Consider the following 19937-nt stretch of genomic DNA (forward strand, 5'->3'; position numbering starts at 1 on the left):
TGTCAGATGATAGAAGCTCAACAAATACACACATAAAGAAAAAATATACGAGTGACGAGACATTAGATATCACAAATATACACACCAAATTTTAATCGCTATTTTAAAGAGATAGTAAAATGATAATAGGACAGCTTGAGAAAATAAATTTCAGCCATATATGTCTTTTAAATTTGTATTTGAAAGTTTTTGTTTGCTTGAAATATGCATTAAACTCACCCTATTTAAAGATAAATACCATCAGTAATATCAAAACACATTACTGATCTCTGTGTAAATATGTTTCTTTGACTGGAACACCATGATACAGACAGACCATGAACTCAATGTTAAGAACATCCACCTGAGAGTCTGTAACTAATTGTCCTGATCTGAATCATGGTGTAAGGACCATGATCCTCTGATGTGACCTTTATAACCAGAGAACAGTGTGCTGTAACACTCAGTGTGTCTGATTTAGATCCAGCTTCTTTCTGAACCGTACCAAATTTACGTTGGTAATTGAATTCTTATCTATCTCAGGCAAAGTAACTCCATCTCCAGCTCTAACAGAGAAGCTGGAACTGGATGGCTGAGATGGAACTGCTGAGAAAAAATAAATAAATAAGGAGAGAGAGAGAGAGAGAGAGAGAGAGAGAGAGAGAGAGAGAGAGAGAGAAATGTAATACCTTTATAGGTTTTTGATAGGTTACGGGTCTGAAAAATACACTAAATTTGCCATGTTAAAAGAATAGGAAGAAAGAAAAGAAGAGGTTCATGCATAATATCAATGATATTCAGCTAGAAATTTCCTGAAAGCAATACTGTGTTAAAACCTTTTCTTGCACCTTTTCTTCACTCACCCAGACCCAGCTTAGCCTTCCTCCTCTCACAAACCTCCACCTGCCATTAGGGATGGGTACCGGTATCCGGTGCCATTATGGCATTAACGGTAGTAACCAGACCGAGTTGTCACACACTTTGGATTCTAGCCAATCATTTTACCTTTGCAAGGATAGTAGGCGGGCCCAGGTACGTACGTTCTTTTAGAGCAGACCTACAGATAAAAAAATCCCCAAGGCGAAGTGGTCAAAAGTCTGGCTGTACTTCACAGCAAAAGATGCAAACTCAGCAGCCTGCAACAAGTGCTTTAAGGTGATACTGTGCAAAGGAGGTAACATCTCGAATCTGGTGAAACACCTGGCGACACATGGCGTTTTTTTAAAAGCCGAGAAATGCACCATATTTGATAGCTTGCTGCGAGACCTCACACCGGCACATCTACTGCGGGTGTGGTGCCTGTTATCGACCCGGTGTTAGCAACATCCCCCAAGAACCCGAAGACGAGAGTCCTGGCCCCTAGCCCTGCCAGTGTAGCAGAATTGATGACGGATGATGATGCAGCAGCAGCAGCCGTTCTTCTCTGGTGAGTAGCTTAATGTTGTTCGTGTGTAATTTACGTTGAGTAGGCTAACCACGTTATTACATTAATAAGGTAAGGTGAACTAGCAAACACAGTCATAGTTACATGCGGCTGTCTTCTTGTTTGATGGCAGATACTCCCTTCACCCTGGCCAAAAAGGCTAAAATGACCAAAGAAAAAGTGGGAAACAGCTAAACATGAGAGGTTTTTGGACAAAGTTGGTGTTTTTTCCAGTGTTTAAGCACTGCTTCCAGCCAAGAGTGATACAATATATGCCCTATAACTGCAAGGCTAATATTGTTATCTTTTTACAAAAAAAAAACAGCTAACTATGAGAGGTTTTTGGACAAAGTTTGTGTTCTCCATTCTTTAAAACACCAGTTCGAGCACCGTTTAAGCACCGGCACCGTTTCAAAAGTACCGGTTTGGTACTGGTATCGGATAAAACCTAAACAATACCCATCCCTACCTGCCATCAATGACCCTGTACACCAGCTCATTACCTCTGTCCCCTCAGGTTCTAACTCTGTCTCTAGCCCACAGCCTCCATTCCCAGCCCTGATGTAGATTTAGTGTCTTGTTTCCTATTCAGGGTTATAGTCACAGCGTGTGTATATAGCACTTCATGTTCCTTGTAATAGTGTATGTAAATAGTGCCTCAATCGTTCTCAGCCATTGATTCCCATGTATTTGTTTATTCTCTAGTTTTGTTCACTGTTGCACTTCCTGTCACATTCTTGTAAATATCTCCACAGTCTCTCACTGTTGTAAATAGTCGCATGTTGCAATCTTCCACTGTTTACCTTGGTATTGTAAATAAACGCTGTGCACATCAACTGCATCTCGGTCTTTATCTGCTTTCTAGGTCCATCTTGGGGTTCAGCTCTTTCAGTCGTGGCACAGGGAGCCTATGCTGCCCTCCCTCTTTGTATCTAAACCAGTTTATCCAGTTAACTAAACAACTCTCAGACTGAGAAGTTTGTGCTGCTGTTCTTCCATCATGTATTATAAGCATCCTGCTGTACCATGTGCTCTCTCACTTCTAGTGAGCCCCACCGTTTTACTTCCTGCTTCAATAGGGTGGAAGTATTTCACAAAAAAATAAGGGTTCTCTGAATATATCGCTTGGGCCGTGGCATACAGAGGCCATGATAGTACCATTGCCTAGCCCAGGGGTGGGCAACCTGCGGCTCTTTAGTCTTTATGCTGTGGCCCTGTGGTTAGGGAGAATAAATTGTAAAAGTATTTAGCTGAATTGTATTTTATTTGTGTTAGTTCTTTTTTAACTTGTAGTTCTAAATTGAAGGATTATCATGATCTTGAAATATAAAAATAAAATTATATTTTATTATTTTTCGTTGCTCAAAGTAAGAGTCACACTCGTGGAAGCCGGTATACCAGCCGAAACCCGCCGTGCATTTATTGAGACTTTCAACCCCAGGTAGGCCAAGTATGGAGAAATGTAAAGAAAAGGAAAATATCTGAAGAAAATAGAAGATGTAATGATGCCTGTGCAGATTTATTTACTTCTGACGAGAGCTGCCTAACAGTATGCCTAATTTGTGGATTGTCGATCTTCGGATCCACATACGTGTTTGAGCAGCTATTCCCCACCATGAACAATGATAAAAACAAAAACCGCTCATGCCTTACAAACAACAGCTTACAGTCCTGCGTAAAGATGAAAGTGACATTGTACAGCCCCAGTCTGCAGAAGCTGTGCGCAGAGGTTCAGGAGCAGAAGTCCTATTGTAAAGATATCACGGCAGACCCGACGATGTTTGCATGAACATGTTTTACAGTTTCTCTTTGTTGATCAATTTCACACACGTTGCTGTACACATGCAGCTGGGTTTAGCTTTCCAGCACACAGCCCGACACATAACACAACAGCAGAGACAGCACAGACTTTAAGGCAGCGAGGCGTGATTGTGGATGACGCTCAGGTGTGACCACCTCTCTTGCAGCGGCACTGCAGGCCACGCCCTGCCACTGATTAATATAAGTATTTATTCAAAATATAGCAAAAAAATTAAAAGTGTAAAATGTTTTGGCTGTTAGCAAAGTTTGGAATTCAGATCACGCAAAGTAAATTGACAGAAAATATCTCATTTTTTTTATTAAACATAAGATGTCTGAAAAAGAAAAAATGTTACAATTATAAGTTGTTGTTTTTTGTTTTGATTTTTGAAATTTGTCTTTATGAATCATTTAGGGAAAAAAAGGATTTATGTAGGTTCCTAAATGATCATCACAGTAATATCAAATAATATAAAGCATATTCTGATCATTAAAAATAACTGCCCCTGGATTTTTGTATGCTTTTCATGTTCATGTAGATCCTGTTATCATTATTGGAGGCTTTGCCAAAGGTGGAGAAAGTCAGTGCATCATCTTTATGGTCATTACTCTGAACCTGTAAAATATAGGAAAGCAGCACACACACACACACACACACACACACACACACACACACACACACACACACACACACACACACACACACACACATAAATACATAATAAATACACACATAAAAAAACTGCATAATTTTTCAGTCATCAGAAATAAAAAAAAATATCTATACAAAATTTTTGCTGCTGTGATTTGTTCTTGATCAATACTGGTACTTACCTGGGTTTTATTCCTGGACTTTTTGATGGAGGAATAGGAAACATCAACTGCAGGATTAGCCTAGACATTAAAAATAACCAGAGGTGATATGTTAATATTTTTGATATCAAATTTCTTGTGATTAACCTGTGCCTTCTTTTAGTATTTCCTAGTGTGCAGATTCAGAAAGATTTCTAGATTGAATTTACAGACATTTAAATCTCAAAAGTAATGATTGCAGATAGATATTATCTATTATTTATTTTAGAGGGACATACTTAAAAAATTTTGATTTTTTTTTTGAGACAATAAACTAGTCTAGTTTAATAGTTGAATAGACCAGACTGGTGAAGTCATTGCTTTTTATACTTTTTTTGTTCTTCATGAATTTCAAACATGTGTGAGATGTGTTATTTTTGTTCATTGCACCCTTGATGCTTTGATTTAATCTGCTGTAGGGGTTTTACACACACACACACACACACACACACACACACACACACACACACACACACACACACACACACACACACACACACACACTCAAATCCTAACGCATAATGTAAGTTTTTTTTCATTCAACACAATTATACACAGCAAATTCTAATTGTTGAAATTTGTCTTCATGCAACAAAACTAACATTAAGTATAACCAGTGAGACAGCTTACTGGGGCTTTGTAGGTCTTGTTTCTGTTACCAATGGTATGATAGTAAGCAGGATCAGCCTACGCAGTAAAGTCAGAAAAATATAGAAAATGAACATAAATACTCAAATACACCTCATTACTTAATTTCTAGAGGTACATTTATAGTATATACTTTTTTACCATTTTCAAACTATTTTGTACTTTTACTCCAACACCATTCAAAAAAGGTGACACATTTTTTTAATCATTTGCATTTTTTGTGAAGTTGCATTTAGGCAACAGGAAACTTTTTTTTTTTTTTAAATATATTTGAGTATAGTTCAGTCAAATATAATCTGAGAAAAAAATGTCTTTTGATGTCAGTTTTATATAGATTTCAAATTCCTTATAAACATTTATAAGGAATTTGTAAGGGGCGACCGTGGCTCAGGGGGTTGGGAAGTGCATCTGTAACCGGAAGGTCGCTGGTTTGATCCCCGGGCTCTCTATCCTGGTCGTTGTGTCCTTGAGCAAGACACTTTACCCTACCGCCTACTGGTGTTGGCCAGAGGGGCCAATGGTGCCTCTGGGGCCAACACCAGAGGCACCTCTGGTGCTGGTGCCATCGGCCCCTCTGGTGTCAATCTGCCCCAGTGCTGCTGTGGCTACAGCTGTAGCTTGCCTCCACCAGTGTGTGAATGAATAGTGGCATTGTAAAGCACTTTGGGTGCCTTGAAAAGCGCTATATAAATCCAGTCCATTATTATTATTCTTTGTATCTGGACACCCAACCATCTACCCCTGACACTAAGGAAAATGGAAATGTAATGAGTACCATTACTTTTAATAATTGGTTCAGTGTATAGTGTGTGTGTGTGTGTGTGTGTGTGTGTGTGTGTTAGAGGATAAATATATCATAAGTAAAATATGAAACAGGTGTAATTTGCACTGGTGTGTGATCTCACCCCCTTCTGACTGGTTTGTGGTATACCGCAGTAATTCATGCTCAGTTCCTGAACAAATAGAGGTTGTTAGATATTTTTCATTTAAACCACTGATACTTAAAATAAAGTGATGTTATAGCCACAGAGAAATTAACTATAGAAGTCCTCGCTGTATAAACATCTTTGACTATTCAGTTTAAAACTCACAATTTCATCACTCTTCTGTGTTTTGTTCCCTAAAGAGACAAAATAGGGAATTCCAACAACAACAATTTAAGTCCAACAACTTTATTTAAAAAAAATATTTGTGTTTCTCAAATATAAATGTGGTGTTCTCACTTTTATTTCTCTTCCATCCAATGAGTGCCAGGATTATGAAGAGTACTAGAAAACCACCTGCTAAAATGATCAGCATGTGTTTGGTTTGAACTGGAAAAAAAATTTTATTCAGAAATTAACAAAATATAGCTATTAATTACAATACTATGTATTTATTAAACCAGTTATCAACATGGTAAATGATTTATATCCAGTGTATTTTCACTAAATGGGAGAGCGAGAGAGATACCCTTTCTTATTGCTCTAATTGCACCTGTGCAATATGGCAGCACGTGGCACTACCTGTCAGTATTTCATAAGATTTGATAAGTGTTGATAGGGCTTGCTAAAAAAAAGACTGCTACTTCCAGCCTATGTAAATTGTGGAAATAATTTATGTATTTTTAGTTTTTTTAAAAACATTTTGCCTGATTGAGACAATGTGCTACCAGAGTAATGTTAACCCTGTTTTTGGTGATGGTTTGATCTGTATTATTTACTCAGAAACAGCTTTTTTATTAAATAAACACATACAGTTTTAATTTTTAGATGCTCACACTGTACCTGTTTTTGAGGGTTTCTCTGGTTCTGTGGTTGATGTAGCGCTTTTAGATTCAGGGGCATTTGCTGATATTGCAGTTTTGGTTGTTGTTGATGTAATTATTCCTTTTGTTGTGTCCCCTTCTGAAATGTTAAAAAATCCAGTGAGAAAATATACACATTTACTATCTACAGTCATTAAACAAAAAACAATGGGTCTAAAAATTACAAATCTATCAATATAAAAACAAAACAATTCAGTATGAAATCTCTTCAAACTTTTTATCATATTCTCACTTGTATGCAACAGCACTACTGTACTATAAGATATGCAATACTTTGTATATACTGTAAATCACTCAAACAGAACAAATAGACCAGACTGGTGAAATCATCACATTTTTTATTTTAAATCATTTGTAAAGAATAAAAACTAATGTTTTATCTTTATACTGAATCATGGAGGGGAACATATTGAGCTTAATTAGATCAGAAAACTTATCCATGATTATAAATGAGCTATTAGATCCACTCACTGTAGGCGTTAATGTTCAGATTTTTCCTTGATTTTTTTAAGCTCTCATTAAATATACAGGTGTCAGCATAGGCCAAGATAATGTACTTATTTACTGTACTTTGAGTGCGCTGTAACAAAGCAGTTAAAGGTGAAAACAGTAATGTCAATACTCACTGTTAATAACAGACATGTAAACCAAAGAGTCTGTAAATTGCTCTCCTGATTTGAACTGTCTGCAGGTGTAATGACCATCATCCTCTGATGTGACCTGCTTTATAATCAGAGAATAGTCCGGTGTAACACTCAACCTGTGTGATTTAGCTCTGAGACCACCGTTAAACTGCCCATGTTCAAACAGTGACACTGTTTCATTGCTTCCTGAACCACTGAAGAGCCAAGTAGTACTGTTATAGCTATTGTGAAAATCTTTTCCATTTACACAAGGCAACATGACTTCACCTCCAACTTTAGAGCTTAATTTGGTCATTTGAGTAACTGCTGGTGACAAAAGTAGATAAATGAAAATGATAACGTTAGACTCAAACACAGCTTTTATATTGTATGTAGGGCATAATTTTATATTTATATATATAAAATGCACATGGTTCAAGAATTTCCTAAACTCATCGTGTTAACTAAAAATAGTAAACAGTTTCAGTTACATGACTATTACGTCCTGAACCATCATTAGCAATGTCAGTATAGGTTTGATACATATTTTAAATATGTTTCTTTACCTGTAAATAGAAGCATCAAAATAAGAAGAATTTTAAATATTGCAAATTCAACCATTGTGCTTCTTTGTCTTCTTCTTTATTATAACCTCAAGTCTCAATGTCGCTGTACTTGTGTCTCAAGACAAGTGTAGAATCCAGCCTACTTCCTGTCTCCACCTCATTGTGACTGGTGGTTTTCAGTCTAGGCAGATCACATTAACGTCTTCATTTTGTTCAGTTTAAACTTATATCCTGTTTAAATCGAATTCACACTGTATTTTTTTAGCATAATATTGATGAATGAATACATTTTAAGAATATAAATGTTTTGTTTCAGAACTAGTCTCTAATGAATCGACCATGCATTACTTTTATATTTCAAAATTAGCATTACGACACAATATAATGAGGGTATTTCTATCCTTTAACCATATATACTCAACCAGCTAGCACAAAAGCGTGTCACTATACAGTATGTGTGCTTCTTTGGGAAAATTGACATTTGTGCTTTTTAAACAGCAGGATTCATGGCATGACGGACAGCACACGGAACTATGAGGGAGTTGAACTTCTAAACCATATTTGACTCCTAGATGTAACACATTAATGTTTTATAGAGGATAACACGGACGAGATATTTTAGTGGTCTGAGAACTGTGGTCATGAGATTATTTTTTTCTGAGAACTCAAATTCAAATTCAAATTTTTATTTGTCACGTACACAGTCATACACAGTACGATATGTAGTGAAATGCTTGGACAACTGCTCGTGACCTAAAGAGAACAAAAAAGGAAAAGGCTATGAATAAGATAGGAAATAAATATGAAAAATTAAAAAGGGTAAATTTAACTAGGAAGGAATAAAATATAAATTAAGGTTAAAAATGAAATAACTGTACAACACAAATTAGAATGAAGGGTAAATTTAACTGGGAAGAATAAGATAAAGATAAATATATAAATTAAAGTTGAAAATAAAATAACTGTACAACAAAATACACAATACACAATATAGAACTATATAAGAATGTATGAAGAAATCTAAATATAAATAAATATATACACAATAACAGCAGCTGTACAAGTATTAACCGGAAATGAAGAATATAGTGACCAGTGTTGTGCAAAACCAAAGTCCAGAAAGTCCAGTGTGTGTGTAAGAACTGTATGTGTGGGTCAGTACTGTGTGGTGGTGTGATTGAGAGACCGTATCGCCTGCGGGAAGAAGCTCCTCCTCAGTCTCTCTGTGTTGGTCTTCAGGGAGCGGAATCGCTTTCCTGACCTCAACAGAGAGAACAGTCTGTTGAGGTCAGGAAAGCGAACTAGGGTACTAGGGTAGGAGGTGTTTTGATGACATTGTGGTTAATGTCAGCTCTGTTTGCGTGCCATACACATGACAAAAATAAGCATCAGGTTCAACCACACTGTCATATCTAACTAATTTTAAATTGCGTGTAAGTCACAAACCCACAATCCTACTTATTGGAAATGTAAAATGCTATCCCTCTATCTTTTAGCTACAAGGGCTTACTTCGTCCCACCTGGGTTATTGCTGGGCAGGGAAGACTTTCCACTAACATTGCTTCAGGAACCTCCTAGAATTTGTCCCTCTACGATCTAACATTTAGCAGATAACATATTGAAACATCATTAAGCATAGCTAAGCATTTTTCACCAGGACATATTGACACACACACACATCCTTCATCTAAGAAATAACTAATTTGTATGCATCAGGGACACCTCTAGGGACGCCTATAGCATCTATGTAAGTTGGAGAGTTTTTAGTCAAATCAGAATCTTCTGACATGGTTTTACCAGTTCTACTCACAACGGTCTCTGCAGTAGCATGAGATCCCATTAACACTATAGGGAGCGCTAATCTCACAATAGTACAAGTTCCTGACCAACCACTGGGCAGAGTGTCTCTCACGGTCTTGTCTCCACACCACCAGGAGCGGTCAGCACGAGCAACATTAATGCTGCTCATATTTGCCCATTCAGTGACATCTATGACCTCATTGCACCATGCAGCGTCTGAGTTTCCTATAGGGGTGACACTTACCCTGGTTAAACAGGTGTAATTTCCGGCCCTTGGGGAAAACAGAGGAGGAGTGACACCCTTCCTGACTACTGGGAAAAGTGCACTTAAAATTTGTTAGTCATGACCCACCTCCTCCTTCATGTGGAGCTGTAACATGCAGTCAAATCCTGGCCTGTCCTCCCTGAACAATAAAGGGGCAGTCACAGTGAACAGTGTGGGGCGCGCTGTAGAGCAGGCCACACACTCTATCATGTTGTTTGTACTGGCTGTGTATGTTATCCAATCCAGCCAGGTGTTTTTATCTATGTACCCTGTTTCTACCTGTATCATGTCCTCTGGTGAGGATATGTTTACATACCTCACAAATAGGTCTCTGGAGGTCTCGTAGGCCAAATCCGTGACATTCACCCCTTAATCTTTGTGGTGCTGAAGTGCCGTTGACTGGAATGTAACCCCCACCGACAGTTTCCGCCTTAGAGTGAAGAACTACCTTAATTATCCCCATGCTATCTGTGCCTGCCTGGTCTACTCTGATAATCATGTAAAATGAGTCTTCAGACAGATCATAACATCGTCCTGAATATGCGATGGACCAGGGATTTTGTTTCAGACCATTTATGGTCAATAGCAAGGGGTTGGATCTGGTCCCAGTCCCACCCGGCCTCTCTTTAATGAGAAAAGCGCAGATTTCGTACCTTGTTTGGGCCCCAATAATTTGGTTGCAAGTGAGACCACACATCGTCCCAGCTACTGCACCAGCTTCGGTCTCCAGGTTCGGGCCATCCCCTTGGTGGCCTACACAAATACAAATCATACCCTCTCCAACTGTCACCCTTTCCCTTACAATTAATCACATTACACAGATCAAAACTTAAATCTTGAGTGGTTGAGTATACATAGTGTAGTTCAAGGCATCCGCCATACTTAGAGATTTGTCTCTCTGCTTGTTGGCAGTTCCTCCTATTGTACGGATGTCTCTGGACTTTGGCATGGTGTTCAGCTGCAGGTCTTCAGCTGCAGGTCTCCCCAGAGGCTCGACCACAAGGCAGCCCTGTGAATAGCACAAGGGCTGCTTCTCGGTTTGGCACATCATTGCAGGTAGAGGGTAGCCTACTACCTGGATGAGGTGCGAGGATTATTCTGCCCAATGTGTTTTGTCTGGTTGTACTTTCTGTGTCACAGGCAATTCTCCTGTGAAGAGCTTACAATGGCTGACGTGGATCAACTTGCCTCTTTCCGCGACCTTCACTGCTGTCTGTGTGGTCAGCAGGAATTGGAATGGGCCCAACCAGCGTTTTGCCTTCGAGTGTTTCCTTCTTACGCCTTTCACCAGCAACCAGTCACCTGACTTGAAAGGGTGCAGGGGTTCCTCTGCCATTCTGGGAGGGACTGCCTTCGCTGTCTGGTGTATCTGCGAGAGAGTCTTGGGGAGATTTTGACAATACACAATCAGTTCACTGTTACATAGCTCTGTAGACACGCCTGTCCACTTTGGGGTTTCAGCCCCCATTCTGGCAGCTCATCCATACAACTCTTCATAGGGACTGAGGTGTGCTGGAGGTTTTCAAGGAGTCTTTCGCTATTTCTACAGCCCCTCCATGCACAATGTGTTTGTAATCTAAACCCCACTCTCACACTGATTTCTTTCAGTGCCTGATTTACAAAATGGGTGCCATCATCACTTGTGATTTTCTCCAGGATACCCCATCTGGAGATGATCTCTGATAGGAGGGCTTTTGCCACTGCGCTGCCATCTGCATGCTTATATCTAAATATGAGGATAAACCAAAATTTTCCCCATTACAAAGGTCAACTAATAATTTATTGGTTGAAAATTGCCAAACAGCCTTATAAACTTAGAAACTAAGATTGTTACTTAGTGTTGTATGTATTACCAACACAATGGAAGTACTATGTGAAGATTTAAAATATCATGTCATGTCACTACTTCTTCAGTCACCTTTCTCACTCACTGTGTTACAGTTTTTGCTCGTTGCTTGAACACTATAAACCCATGCTTAGACTAAAGTAACACAACTTGAAGCTTTTGTTACCATACCCCAAACACATGTACCCATACCTTAAACAAAAGTGCTGCTTTGCACTCTGGTTGCAATTATGCAACACACTTACTCCTTTATGCAACACACATGGTCCTGCATACTACACTCTATTTCATACATAAGACACTTCGTTCAAAAATGAAATTTCAGGGTGCCATTTGGAAAACACATGTATCCAAAATACAAAACACATCGGGTAATTGCAACCACTCAAATATACACCTGAAGGCACTTACTTGCAAAACTGAACACCAATTAGCCAACCACAAAAAGCCCTCAGTTTAGCCATTTCAAGAACTTTGCAAGCATGGATGGAGGGAGAGCAAGAGGAAGAGGAGGAGGAGGTCAAAGAGGCCATGCACGGACCCATATTTCTGATGATATAAGAGCAACTTTGGTGGACCATGTCATCAACCACGGCCTGACTATGAGGGAAGCTGGGCAGAGAGTCCACCCACATCTAAGCCGCTTCACAGTGGCATCTGTAATAAGAAAATTCCGACTAGAAAACAGGTCTGTCTTCATCTCACTGCCTTCTACTCTACTCAGATGGTTTTCATAGTACTGTTCTACAGTTACCATATCAAGTGTACAGGGTATTGCAGGGTGCTAATGCTCCTTTTGCAGCCAAAGTGGTAGTTTCTGTGAAACATACCATGATTACTTATATTGAAGTACAGTGTTGTACAGTGGATGATACAGTATATACAGTAAAGTACTGTAAGAAAAATAAGCAAACCGATGACAATATGTGGTTGTATTTCTCTAGAATGACTCGAAGACCTTCTGGGGGAGGACGCCAACGCCTGTTCACACAACGGCAGGAACTTGCTGTTGTGGACCTAGTGAGGGCAGACAATGCCATCCGTCTCCACCAGCTACGACGGAAAATACTTGCAGACAGGCGAGTGTTCAGCAACATAGACCATGTGAGCATCACCACCATCAGACGCATCTTGGGAAAACACAGCATCACCATGAAGCAGCTCTACAGAGTCCCATTTGAGAGGAACAGTGACGGGGTCAAAGGACTTCGAGCTGAATATGTACCAATATGCCTTCTGAATGAACAATGGAAATCAAAGACTGCAGTGCTTTATATAAAGTAGACTAGTGTGTTCCCCCTGCTCTGTAAGTGTCATTTTGTCAACAGAGTTACATTTTGACAAAGGAATGTTAGGTTTTGATAGCAGAGTTTAGGTTTTGAGAGTAGAGTTTCAATTTGGTGCAGATGTGAATGGTATATTTCCCAGTGTTGTGTCATGTTTACTTGTGTTTAGGGTTTTGGCACAATGAGCAAAGTTTTGCAAAATGTGTTCAGGCAACGGGCAAAAACTGTAAAGAGCATATCCTGGCCAAGTCAGATTCTTTAGTTTAGTCTGAATTAAGAGACAGAAACATAGTGGTGATCCAGACCTTTATCTTTTCAAGCTAATTCTATAGTTTAACTATTTGATTTGATCTGACCTCATGGATAAACACAACTGAGTATCATTTGCATATAGGCATACAACTGTTTGCTTTGTTTTCTAATAACATTACCAGTGCCAAGCATGTATTACTTGGAAATAATTTTAAGAAGTGAGCCCACTCCTTGTTGCACGGCCCTTCAGGTTCTCTGTCTGCCCTGCAAGCACTACATGCCATTTGTTCTCAGTTTGGTGACAGTCCCCACCAAGGCCTTTCCCAAACTGCAGTCTCAGTTCATGCTCAAACCATCTGACATCATTTACTATGAATCCGTGTCTGTGTGCATCTGTGTGATGTCAAGTCTCAGATGCAGTTTTGCCATGTTGTGTGAACATCTTCATCTGACTGGGCTGAGGTAGAAGTGGAGGGCTAGTCATGGTTTTAAAAACAAATTCCGAGTATAACAGTGGCCTCCTGCCATATCATCGCTGCCAGAGGACTCCACGCCTGCTGGTTCTGTTTTGTCGCTGCCAGGGGTCTCCGCACCTGCTGGTCCTGCTTCTGTTCCCACTGGGGGGTTCTGGAGAACGGAACCAGCTGTCTCCGCTGGAGGATCGGAGTGGCCCGTTCAGTTGTCTGTCTCTGTTGGAGGCTCCAGGGAGTTCATCCAGCCATCAGCGCCACCAGATCCTCCACCTACGGCTTCCACACCATTGACTGCACTGCCACCACTTGCTCCATCACCTGTGGCTTCCACGCCATTGCCTGCAGTACCACCACCTGCAGTTTCCACACTGTCACCTGCAGCTGCATTTTCCACTAGTGGTGAGTGGATCGATCCACATATCGATTGTACCAATACCAGGTCGGCATCGGATCGATACTAGCCTGGTGAGATCGATTCTAAACTTTAAGTTCCGGACTTGTTTGCAATGCTGTGGTTTTGGCAAAGACGAAACAGTCAGGTCGTCGAGGTTTGCGTAGACTTTTTATTAAAAATCTTTCTAATAAATATTGATAATATTCATTTTCTATAAGCGTTTTCTATTTAATTACAAACTTTGTGCCAAATATGTTCTGGGTTTTAAGTATTTAATAATAAAAAAGGAAACATCACAAAAAACGCTTGAGGTCATGAAAATGAGATTTGTTGAGATTTGTATCGGTGATACTGGCCTGTATTTACATGTAGCCTGGCTAAATTAACCAGCCCAGAACACAGATTATCTTTGGGGTTCTTTTAATCTGAATGATGAAGTAAGTGCTCAGAAGAAAATAACAAGGTTGTAAAAATAAAGAAATAAAATTGTTACAGACAGCTCCTATCCAGTAACAGCTTTGTGCTCTGGTAACCCACTGCTACTGCAGGTTATTTCCCCAACTTTATCAGCATCTGGAACTCAAGGACATCTAGCGTCATTTCGTGTCTGATATAAACCCAAACATAAATAAAACAAAACTTAGCAGTGCAAAAATAACTGTAGTGGCTTCTCAGTGCATTAATCCAGCAGAAAACGGAATATGGATCCCTCTGAGACGAACGGCGAAGTTGGTGGCAGCTACTCCTGGTGCCTTAACTGTTGCACACTTTGCGTTCAAAACAGATCACGCAGCGAAAAAAGGCATTGCACACCCACATAAAACCAATGCAAGCTAGCACTCATGCATGTCTCCGTAGATCCCCATGATCCCTTCCGCTCTCAGAGGTACCCCAAAAGAAAAACAGTGCCATCCAGTGGCATGTCCCATAATATCGAACTTCCACCCGGCTACATACATGGTATCGCATCGATACCAAAATATGCAGTATCACACACCACTAGTTTCCACACCGTTGACTGCAGCTCCACCTGCCTTGTCTGGTCCTGCCTCGTCTGGGCCTACATCATCCAGTCCACATCCTCCTCGGCTGGCATGGCCAGCTTGTTCACGCCTAGCACACCGTCGTTGGCCACTTTCCAGGCCGTAGGCTGAGGAACATTGCCGTCATGGTCGGCCTACTGAACGGTGTTGCTGCCTTCCACATGTCGTGTCAGTAGTCCTCCTCCGTTCAGCAAGCCTTCGATCGGCTGAAGCAACATTTCTCATGTGTGCCCATCCTGATCCAGGTTGACCTCAACAAGCCTTTTGTGGTGGTGTTTTGGACTCAGGGGTTGGGGTAGTGCTGTCCCAGCTCTCCGATGGAAAGCTTTGTCCCTTTAAATTTTAACTTTTAACATTTATGAATTCATCACCTATCATCTTTTTGTTACTTAAACGACTTTCACATATTTTTTCTGGGTTTTATGGTCTAGCAGTGATCCACTGAAATGGATGAGGTGCTTTTTGAACTCTGGCTTGTTGTAAAACTCCTTGTTCTCAATATTTGCATTTAGGACAAAGGAAACTCAGAAAGAGGTCATTGCCATTTTGTTCTGAATCACTTTACCCTCCACTTTGTCAATATAATAATAATAATAATAATAATAATAATAATAATAATAATAATAATAATAATAATAATAATAATAATAATGGATTGGATTTATATAGTGCTTTTCAAGGCACACAAAGCGCTTTACAATGCCACTATTCATTCACTCTCGCATTCACACACTGGTGGAGGCAAGCTACGGTTGTAGCCACAGCTGCCCTGGGGCAGACTGACAGAAGCGAGGCTGCCATATCGCGCCATCGGCCAGAGGCGATATGTTTGCTTGTGTAGTTTTGGTGTAATTGTGCTGTAGAAGTACTGGGGCGGGAAGATTGTGCATTTGTTTGTTGTTCAGAATTTGTATCATGTGAAAAAATGTCATGCCATTGTTCACATAGTGTTGAATAATTTTTATTATCTAGTATTTTTAACTATTCAGACTGTTATACAGGTAGATGGTAAATTAATGGATAAGACTGGGTTATACAAAAACCTTGAAAATAAAATTTAAAAGTGGTTTATTTAATTTTGTAGATCATGTGAATTGCTTTGAAATAACAAATAATAAAACCCCACAGAAAGGACTAATTTAAAACTAAAATAAGACCTCCTTTAGTACATGAGACTGGGGAGTACATCAACTTTGTAGCATAAGCAGCAACACAGCAGTTTTTTTCTTTTTCTAGATCACAAAAGTGTTTCAAAACACTTTCTAAACACAAGCGATTATTATTATGCATTAAACTGAGCTGGATTCTTTAACAGGCCAACAGAAGTATATTGCTATGGCACATTACCTTTACTGAGCAGAACAGAAATGTTAGAAATCTTACACTTGGGCCTTAACTTTGTTAAGAACACCTCTTCATCACATACAGGAAACAGCACACAGTTTGTGAGGTGAAGGGCTGAGTGTTAAGCCCACACTTGGAGTGAGATCTAATTCGTCCCCTGAAACTCCAGGAGCAGGTGTGAAACAAAAATGCTGCAAGAGGGTGGCGAAGAAGAGGAAGAGCTCCATCCTGGCCAGACTCTCTGCAAGGCAAATCCTGCGACCTGCAAGAGAGAATTCATGAAAAATTGATTGCTCTCCTATGAGCAGATGTAACCTTAACAGTGAGGAGCTCACAAACCTGCAGAAAATGGAATGAAAGCATCTCTTTTGACAAACTTTTTCTCTTTGTCCAGGAAGTGAGCAGGATAAAAGCTATGTGGTCTCTCCCACTCGTTGGGATCATGCAGGACAGATGTCAAGAAAGGAAACATTGTGGTTCCCTGCAGAAATGACAATACACAAACTGAAAATGCCTCCTGTATGTTAAATAATAATGTCTTATAGTAATTAGTTATGTTACACACAGTCCTTATTATCCTCAACCAGTCCAAGTACCTGATGGGCCACAGCTTTGTTGAGTATTTTGTTGAGCTTTGTTTTCCATAGTAGCTGTGTTATTCAGTCTTACCTTCTTGATAAAGTGACCCTGAAAAGTGATGTCTCGGGTGGTTTTGTGAGGAAGTGCAGTGGGGTTGATGCTGCTCAGTCTCTGTGTCTCATGGATGACGGCGTCAGTGAAGGGCAGATTTTTCCTGTCAGCAACCTGCACCTGTCGATCTCCTATGACCCTCCTCAGTTCCTCCTGGACCTCATCTGGAGTATGAACAAGAACAGTGTACACATTTCATCCCTATGAGGCGGACTAAAACACTTCACCATACTTGAAAACTCCATGAAGATCAGATTTTGTTTCTGTGATGGTCTGTTTTCAGTAAAAACAATAATTGGCATATGCAAGTTGTGGATTACTTAGACTTCTCACCTTGAATTTTTGCATATTTGGCCATAAGCAGAAGTCCCCATCTCAGTGTAGTTGATGTTGTCTCAGTGCCGGCAGCAAACAGATGCATGACTGTCATCAAAAGGTTTTCATTATGGAAGTGACTGTTGGTAATCCCAGATTCCTGCACATAGACATTTAACGGCAAAGTCACTAAAATAAAGTTTAAGGGGCTTCAGTAGTACAAAAAAAGAAGTTATCCAACACTGATTTTACATGTATTTCCAATCCCTGTGTAGGCAATACCTCTAAAGAATTCAAATAGACATAATGTCTTATATACAGTGCCATGAAAAAGTATTTTTCCCCTTTGTTGAATTCCTCTTGATTTTTATGCATAGTTATCACACATAAATGTTTCAGAGCATCAAAAAACTTTAATTTTAGGCAAAGTATTTTGTATTTACCCAGGTAAATATGAATTACAGGTTTTAAATGATGATTTCATTTATGAAGGGGAAAAACTATCCAAACCTACCTTGTTCTGTGCAAAAAAGTATTTACCACCTAAACCTAACAAATGGTTGTGTCACCCTTTGCATCTAGAACTGCAATCAACCACTTCTAAATAAGCAGTTCTGATAATGTCTTTCAATCAATGTGGAGGAATTTTAGCCCACTGATTGGGATTTTTTCACTAGTTGGAACAAAGTTTCACCCTGAGCTTCAGTGAAACATTCATGAACACCAACTTGAAAGATGATAGAGATGCCAACCTCCAGATTTTGTTTGTGAACCAGAAAGGCGTCTACAAAGCCTCTGCACATCTGGGGATTCAGAGTCTCTTTTAAGCGACTGAAGATGGTTTGGTTTTGTTTCTTATTGGCAGAAAATATTTTGTGTATTTCATTTCTGTCCGCAGTCCACTTGAAGAGCGATGGAAACATGTCGAAGATCTGTGAATCATCACATTTATATTTGGGATTAAATAACATTGTTGAATTGATACAGTTTATGTACTTTTAAAAATTCCGTAGCTTCAAAAAATAGGAATTGATACCTGTATTGAGGGACTTCCACTAAGTCTAACAATTCTGGCTGTCCGATCTACCAGAGATTTAAACTCTGGATCATTATATTCAAATCTGCTGCCATAGATGATGGAGCAGATAATATTAGAGACTGCACAGTTAACTGGTTGGGTTGTGTCAAAAGCTTCTCCTGTTACAACAGAAATAAAATAGCACATGAACTTTAGAAAAAATGTCAGTTTATTTACTATTTACTAAACTCAACACAATGTGATTAGTTTTACCTTGAAATTTCTTAAAAACTTCGATGAGGTATTGACATTCTTCAATTATTTTGTCCTCACATGCTCTCTTGCCCATCCCAAAGTCTCTCAGGTTAGTCAGTGCAAAGCGCCTCATTTCTTTCCATGAATCGCCGTTGGACCACGCAACCCCTGAAATGAAATTTTTACAAAGTAGTTTAACTAACACTAGATTCTGAAAAATACATTTATTGTAGCATAATAGTCACTTTTCATACCATGTCCTTGACTAAGTTCACGCATGATCTCCGGTGGATTTCTGTCTCCAAACACGTCATCATAGTCTACAAGTGCCTCCTTCACTGTCTTGTATCCTGATAGGACCACCACTTTTTTAGTTCCCAGATAGACCGTGAAGACTGATCCATATTTCTTGGATAACTAAGAACAGAAAAAAGTTCATTCTTTGACACAAATCCAACAAAACAAATGTAGGCAGCTCCCTGTAGAGCTGAATCTTGAAAACCACCTAAAAGAAAAGTAATGCAAAAACAAACTCACCTCCAGTAATGTGTTGTAGGGTTTTTTCAGGTCAAGCTGAAGTAGGTTCCCAAGCAACGGAAGTGGTCTGGGTCCTGGAGGCTCCTTACCATGTTTTTTGGTACTGAAACTGGAAGGGGAGAATAAATACATGAACAGGAAAACTGTGAAAGCCCCCAACAAGAATGTGTAACTGAAGCAATGGAGAAAAACATCTAATATCCCCATGGTTTTCAAACCAAATATCCACTGAGAGTTCTTTTTACAGGGACTCTCTGACTCTGCATTTGGTACTAAACTAGATTTTTTCTTTGGTGCCCAATCTAGACAATAAGTACTAGGGGGTGGGATGATTTAGTAGAAAGGTTCCAAATGAACGACCTAGTAAACCATTACTGTGAACAAACTGCAAATATGCAAATATTAAAATTGTACTTGGATCTGAAGCAACTAGAAGGACATTTCTATGTACAACCACAAGCTCAGCTGCAACCGTAAGATGTTATATATTTAAATATATATATATATATATGAAGATTTTTTTAAAATTTTCATTGTAAATAGACTAAAGCACTTAATTAAAAGTAGTCTAACATAAACGTAAATGCTGTAATTTGATTAATAAACCATGTAACTTGGATGGATTCGATGCTGGTGTGACCACAGTGCACATGTCTGCTGTTGCTCACAGTGGTCCAAGGGACCGCTCAGGGAGTTTGTGTGTTCGCTTCAGACACATGAA

General features: G+C 39.4%; 2 protein-coding genes across 2 annotated transcripts; both read right to left on the reverse strand.

Moving 5' to 3' along the window:
* Positions 1–3572: 3572 nt before the first annotated feature.
* Positions 3573–6566, reverse strand: LOC143412679 (uncharacterized). Its single transcript, XM_076874154.1, has 7 exons — positions 6469–6566; positions 5926–6015; positions 5794–5822; positions 5608–5655; positions 4685–4741; positions 4037–4096; positions 3573–3818 (listed from the first exon to the last, which is right to left on the reverse strand). The coding sequence occupies exons 2-7, from the start codon at positions 5999–6001 to the stop codon at positions 3693–3695; spliced, it is 396 nt and encodes a 131-aa protein (XP_076730269.1). The 5' UTR covers positions 6002–6015; positions 6469–6566; the 3' UTR covers positions 3573–3692.
* Positions 6567–16052: 9486 nt separating this feature from the next.
* LOC143412677 (cytochrome P450 2K1-like) lies at positions 16053–19461 on the reverse strand. The gene is made up of 9 exons (XM_076874148.1): positions 19217–19461; positions 18934–19096; positions 18698–18847; positions 18443–18603; positions 18159–18338; positions 17425–17566; positions 17071–17255; positions 16741–16882; positions 16053–16663 (listed from the first exon to the last, which is right to left on the reverse strand). The coding sequence occupies exons 1-9, from the start codon at positions 19421–19423 to the stop codon at positions 16476–16478; spliced, it is 1518 nt and encodes a 505-aa protein (XP_076730263.1). The 5' UTR covers positions 19424–19461; the 3' UTR covers positions 16053–16475.
* Between the last annotated feature and the right edge of the window lie 476 nt (positions 19462–19937).

Source organism: Maylandia zebra, linkage group LG15 (assembly GCF_041146795.1).
Source record: "Maylandia zebra isolate NMK-2024a linkage group LG15, Mzebra_GT3a, whole genome shotgun sequence".
In the NCBI taxonomy this organism is placed as follows: domain Eukaryota; kingdom Metazoa; phylum Chordata; class Actinopteri; order Cichliformes; family Cichlidae; genus Maylandia; species Maylandia zebra.

Coding starts and splice junctions, on each gene's coding strand:
- LOC143412679 (XM_076874154.1), bottom strand. CDS start 6,001: ATGCTGATCATTTTAGCAGGTGGTTTTCTAGTACTCTTCATAATCCTG. Junction 5,656..5,793: donor CACAGAAGAGTGATGAAATT/GTGAGTTTTAAA, acceptor CTATTTGTTCAG/GAACTGAGCATGAATTACTG. Junction 4,742..5,607: donor CACAAACCAGTCAGAAGGGG/GTGAGATCACAC, acceptor TTTACTGCGTAG/GCTGATCCTGCTTACTATCA.
- LOC143412677 (XM_076874148.1), bottom strand. CDS start 19,423: ATGGGGATATTAGATGTTTTTCTCCATTGCTTCAGTTACACATTCTTG. Junction 16,883..17,070: donor AGGGTCACTTTATCAAGAAG/GTAAGACTGAAT, acceptor TCATTTCTGCAG/GGAACCACAATGTTTCCTTT. Junction 16,664..16,740: donor TTTCATTCCATTTTCTGCAG/GTTTGTGAGCTC, acceptor TCTCTCTTGCAG/GTCGCAGGATTTGCCTTGCA.